The following is a 6,000-nucleotide window of genomic DNA, read 5'->3' as shown; positions in this document are numbered from 1 at the left end:
TCTATCTATCTATCTATCTATCTATCTATCTATCTATCTATCTATCTATCTATCTATCTATCTATCTATCTATCTATCTATCTATCTATCTATCTAGCTACTGTAGATTTAAACCTATATTTTCTCATTTTTCCAATATAAAAAAAAAATCTTAAATTGTTGCTAAAAGATTTCATCAGTCTAATGAGAGTATTTCCCTCTCATCGTTTTGCCACGTGTCTTCCCCTCCTCGTTCTCTGTTTCCACTGTTAACTCAATCACACAGCATGTGGGAATCTATTTTGATGCAAACATCAATTAGAGCCCTCACCGTGGACATGGAGCAGTGGTCCAGGGTCTCATCAGCAAACAGCACGGTGTCTTTAATGAAGACGGCACTGGCTCTCAGGATGAAGGAGGCGAACAGGTTGATGTGGATGTAGTTTCTGGTGCAGCGGAACTTCCTGCGTAACAATAGCGTAAAGCATACACTGCATGTAAATTAATATTTCATAAGGCGGAAGAAGAAGGTAAACAACTTCATGAATTTGCATGTGTAAGATGATTCATAATCCTCTGTACTACAAAGGCTCTTTGAGGCTTTATCATCTGAATATATGCATATTTTCCTAAAATTATAAGATGCTGTCCTAACCACACAAATCCTGAATGTGTCTGCATCACAGAAATTTCCCCTTTTATTGGCCTTTTGTGGGTGCAGATGGTGGTGTGTGCCGCTCTGGTCTAACCTGAAGGCTGCGAACACCACGATGGCTGTAATGAGGGAGATGAGTGACGTGGCGTAGCCTACGGTGTAAACCTGTCTGAAGGTATAAAGGTAACTCGTCTGGAGACAGGAAAACAGAGAAACCGTTAGTTTAGAAAAATATCAAAATAAAAGTCTGAAGCTGTGAGTCTGACTCAGATTGCTGCAACTTCAAGGGTTCTTTCTTTATAAGATTCATGAATGAATAATAATTTGTTTAAGCTTTAGATAGAAAAAGCAGTAATTATGCTGAAACACTGAAAAAGATGTACTTTTAACTGTGTGGTTAATTAAATATATAAACAATTTCAGGACCTGTAATTTCCCTTGAGTTGTTTACATTTATTCCTGGAACAAAGGTCCTCACAGCTAACTACAAATAGGTCTGACATAAAAAGGAAACAGCGATAGAGGAAGCAGAAACAATATGTTCATCCTTCATTGACTGGCATGATTACAACCACATGTCCGTATACCTCGGACTCAGGCTCGCTGTCATCGCTGAACGCGCAGGCCTCCTCATAGGGTGGATACATTTCCGACCAACCGTCAGCAGTACAGTTCCTGTAAACATACCCTAATGTGGGGAATCCAAAGAGAGAACGCAAGGAGACAGTTAATTTCAAGTGTTTCAATCGCACAAATATATGAATGTTGTTCTTTTATTATTTTTTGTGCCCTTCCTGACACAACCCCAAAAGGATTGGTGTTTCCTTCCAGGAATAAACCGGAGGTCTTTTTGTTTGCAAGGGGAATGTGCAAACCACTTGGAGCCACTTTTTCAGTCTCAAGAATGAAAGCGGCAATTTCAGTTCAGTTTATGGGTCGCATAACCACTGCATGGGAACCTGTAAATAACACCTTCAAATTGTTTCTTTCTTATAAAGACATATAACTACCTGCTGAAAATGTTCACATGTAATGCACCATGCATTTGCAAAACATGGTGATGAACACCCTGAGATCTCAACAATGTTCAGTCAGTCTCCTGACCATGAGCTTTCAACACGATGCTTGGGTGAAACTGCTAAATGCCCTCTTTCTCTACAATTTTGGCACTTTTCAAATCCCTCCAGTGGGACAGTCTGATGGGCTAGTTCTGACCTACAGGCTGTTTGTTTGAGAGCCCGGGTTTAGAAGCTCAGTGAACCTTTTTGTTACACCAAGTGTCCTTTTCTGTCTTGGTTTTTAGTCTTTTCATACATTTTACAACACAACTGACTGACAATACGAGCTATTTTAAATCTACCTGAATTAAAATGTGTTATTCGGATCCCTTTTTGTTGTGAAATGCTGTTGAAATTACACTCTGGCTCCTTTGGTCGAGTTTAACTTTTAGGATTTTTGAAAAGTGAAGAAAAAGGTGTTGTATGAAACCTACTGAAACCTACTGAAACTCTGCAGGTATATTTTCCTTTTTAACTTCAGGGCTAATAACTGCTACACCATTATCATCTTTTAATTTCTTTTTCTCCATTATATTTGAAGCAAATCCTCTACTCAGTCTATTGAAGCTCACTTTGGTCTCTTCCAACCTCTTTTGGAAATATCTGGTCCTTTATTGTCTAAAGTCTCCACTGTGCTTTCTTCTGACAATATATCTGTTGTTCAGCACAAAGCAGCAGTTTACAGTGATTTTTGACTAACGACACCAAAAGCAACACTGTGAGATGGAACAGAAGTTGCTGGCTGGACAGTTAAACAATATGCAGAACCTCATCCATAATCTCAGGGCAGCCTATTTTCACACTGCAGCAGTTTTTTCACATAAACATATCGAAGAGACGTACTTTAAGTAAATGATATGCTTCCCAGCAGCTGTGTAAAGGGGGAAAAAATACGAATATTTAGAAATTTGCAAAATGCTTGTGAAACCATGAGTTGATTAATTCCTTTGTAATTAAATATTGAACCATAATTGCTTTACAAATCAATCAAAGCAATTTTCCTGTAGACTCCTGGTGGAGCATAGGGCCACAACAACACCACGCCAACGGACTCTGTTCTGGGCCGTTCTCTTCAGCTGGGTCCACGTCATTCCGGCGGCCTTCACTTCGCTCTCGACAGATCTTCTCCACGTCTGTTTGGGTCTGCCCACTTTCCTTTTTCCTTGTGGGTTCCAGTCCAGTGTTTGCTTTGTGACGTTGTCGATTGGTTTTCGAAGTGTGTGGCCTATCCAGCCCCATTTTCTCTTCTTGATGTCTTGACCGGCCGGGTTCTGGCTGGTTCTCTTACACAGGTCTGTGTTCGAGATCTTCTCAGGCCATCTGATGTTGAGGATGTGTCGAAAGCACTTGTTGATGAAAAGCTTACTCGGCTCGCTGAGGAGGCAGAAAAGACTGGCCTGAAGATCAACGTCAGAAAAACAGAGATGTTGCGGCTGAACAACCGACAAGAACATCCACAGCAGCTACAGGGAAAAGACTTGGTGGAAATTGACTGCTTCATCTACCTAGGAAGCATAGTCAACAGTGATGGTGGCGCAGATGAAGACAGATCAACAAAGCAAGGCTTGCATTCAACACCCTGCGACCCATCTGGAACTCCAAAGCCTTATCTCAGCACATCTTCAACACTAATGTGAAAGCAGTCCTCCTGTATGGGTCCGAGATGTGGCGGGTGACCAACACCACTACCAGCAAGATCCAGATTTTCATCAACAATTGCTTTACACGCCTTGTTTTAACCTACAAGCTTTAAGTCATCATTCCGGTACACTTGCACCAGTATTTCTTCTCTGAGACTATTTCAGTCCATCGTGCTTTGAGTCAAAAAACATTTTATTCTTTCATGTCCACTGACGTCTGCTTTTGGTTAAAGTTCATTTGGATACAGCGGGTGACAGGAGAAATTCATCTGGTATTTGTGGGACTGTGTATTTAAATATCTTTGCCAGAGATAGCGCATAGGTAATAGCAGAATTGCTGTTTAGCAGAACAAAGATGCATAAAAATACATGACAGGAGGATTTTTTTCTTTGTTCGTTATTTCCTCTGAGCAAACAGAAACCGACTGGAGTCCAAATGCTGCAAACTGTGCAGCTGAAAGCAAAGCCTCTTGTTTGTTTGGGTGATCAGCAATTCAGATCATAATGAGCCGTTATTTCCATCAAGGTAAAGGAGGAAAGAGCATTACTCGTTAATTAATGTGGCTTTCCCTCCTCTAATGGTCCTGTAACAATACAACAGACCAATATTGCTGTCTGTGTGCGTCATTTTAAACGTTTACTTGTTGTCCTATAAGGACCAGTTTAATAGTCGCAAAACATGTAATTGTTTTAACCAAAGAAAAAGCTAATAAAAATCTTAATGTGGATATATGTGCATTATTTACACACGTATGTGTAAATATAAAAATTGCTAAATGCAAAAGCTCATTATTAAGAAAGAATTTATTTCTGATGGTGTCACAAGGACTTTCTTTGAGGAGACAGCAGCCGAAAAGGATGTCAAATTGTGATGAATGAACCCTGCAGACAAGATTTCAAACCACTTCTGCCAAAAACATCCTAGAGCATATTATATATATATGTGTGTGTGTGTATTATATGTGTGTGTGTGTGTGTGTGTGTGCGTGCGTGTGGTGGTGTGTGCGTGTGTGGTGTGTGTGTGTGTGTTGTGATTCTTGCCAACAAACATACATGAATACATGCTATGATTCTCCAGCATTGACTCCAGCCTGCTTTAGCTCTGCTGATTATCCAGCAGAGCTAAAGCTAATACTGGTGCGACAGCACAGCATCCAAGAATCGGATTTTTATATTATATTATTTTAACAATGCTGGTGATCAGATGATTTGGCTATGAGGATCTGTGCTTTTCTGTGTTCTGTGAGGCTGGTGCAGGAACCAACCTTGATTGCTGGAGAAATGCTGGAAGACTTCAGAGCAGGACAAATTGACCACCTGCCCAACCTCAGCTCGCAGCCAGCACCCGATCTCATCCCATTCTGTTTTACATCCTGCAAACAGAGACAGAGGGAGAAGCAGCAGAAAGTTATTAATAACACTGTCACAATGCTGACAGTATAGACACTCAGGTGCTCAAGATTTAGTGCAAAATCCAGCTGCAAAGCTGAACATCTCTTTTGTCAAGCTTTAGTTAGAATAACTCTACTTCCACAAACCGCATCCTAAAAGTTTGTACTTATATTTTAAACTTCATAGGTAATTAGAACAGGTTAAATTCACTAAATTTATGCAAACATTTACAGCTTTACTTAGTGGCTTTCCCAATTGCAATTTTTACAAAATGTACAGTACTGTTCAAAAGTCTTAAGCTACCCCTCATATGTTTACAAATGGGAAATAGGTGCAGCCTTGCTTATATTGCAAGGTGAAGATCCCAACAATCAGTCAGCCCCTTATGAACAAGCACAAGCGTCAATGGGAAGGAAAAACTCCCTTTTAACAGGAAGAAACCAGCAGAACCAGCCTCAGGGAGGGGCAGTTTTATCAAGTTTATAAAGTTTTATGAAAAAAGAAAAGTTTTAAGTCTAATCTTAAATGAAATGTGGCTTGAGATTTGTATAACTTAACTATTAAAACATGACTATTCTGAATGTTACTTGAGTATATTTTCAATGCTGGACTTTTAATTAATTAGCTTCAGCTGATTAGCTCTGCCAATCTGTCACACCAATCTGGAAAAATAGCAACGAATCACTATTCCATTCTCTCTCGTCTTCAGGGCTCAGACTGTGAAACAGGAAGCAAACTTTGTTTTGAGTCTGAAAACCTTCTCGTGTTTTCTGATAGTGTGTGTGTGAGTGTGTGTATGTTTGTGTGTTTAGTCCCCATTGCTGCATTTGATCACAAATACCTCCACAACTATTAAACTGACATTACAGTTTGTTTCAGACATTTTTGTGCCATTCAGGATGATTTGCAATTACTGTGATGATCCCCTCGCCATCAATCACAATCATTATGTTTCAAAGTTATTGTCATACGCACAGCAGAGAAAGATGTTTCCCTGTACAATGAAATGTATGCTTTACTGTCAACAACAGATGTCAAACAGAACAATCCACATATAAAATAGATAAGTAAAAGAAATAATCATTTAAAAACTTTTTTTTGAGAAATACAGTAGAAATACTAGATATGTAAATAATATATTTACATTTGGAAAAAGAATCTGAGCTCCAATAAGCTATGTAGATATTACGCTATATGCTACATCAGTGTTTGCATTATCTCTGTTAAAGTACCAACATTATCTGGTGTCTTTATGTGCACCACGAAGGAAAAATGA

General features: G+C 39.4%; 1 protein-coding gene across 1 annotated transcript in view; it reads right to left on the bottom strand.

The window, feature by feature from the left end:
- Positions 1-6,000, bottom strand: part of LOC102290031 (pituitary adenylate cyclase-activating polypeptide type I receptor-like) — a 45,166-nt gene that overhangs the window by 21,240 nt on the left and 17,926 nt on the right. The window contains exons 3-6 of the mRNA XM_005912482.3: positions 4,598-4,705; positions 1,222-1,322; positions 729-826; positions 311-443 (exon numbers count right to left, since the gene is read on the bottom strand). Of these exons, the coding sequence (XP_005912544.1) occupies positions 311-443; positions 729-826; positions 1,222-1,322; positions 4,598-4,705 (440 nt within the window). The remainder of the gene's footprint in view (positions 1-310; positions 444-728; positions 827-1,221; positions 1,323-4,597; positions 4,706-6,000) is intronic.

The sequence above is a fragment of the Haplochromis burtoni genome, unplaced genomic scaffold (assembly GCF_018398535.1).
Source record: "Haplochromis burtoni strain Fernald_Lab_line unplaced genomic scaffold, NCSU_Asbu1 Contig_3, whole genome shotgun sequence".
Taxonomy (NCBI): Eukaryota; Metazoa; Chordata; class Actinopteri; order Cichliformes; family Cichlidae; genus Haplochromis; species Haplochromis burtoni.
This window is presented reverse-complemented; position numbering and strand designations above follow the sequence as displayed.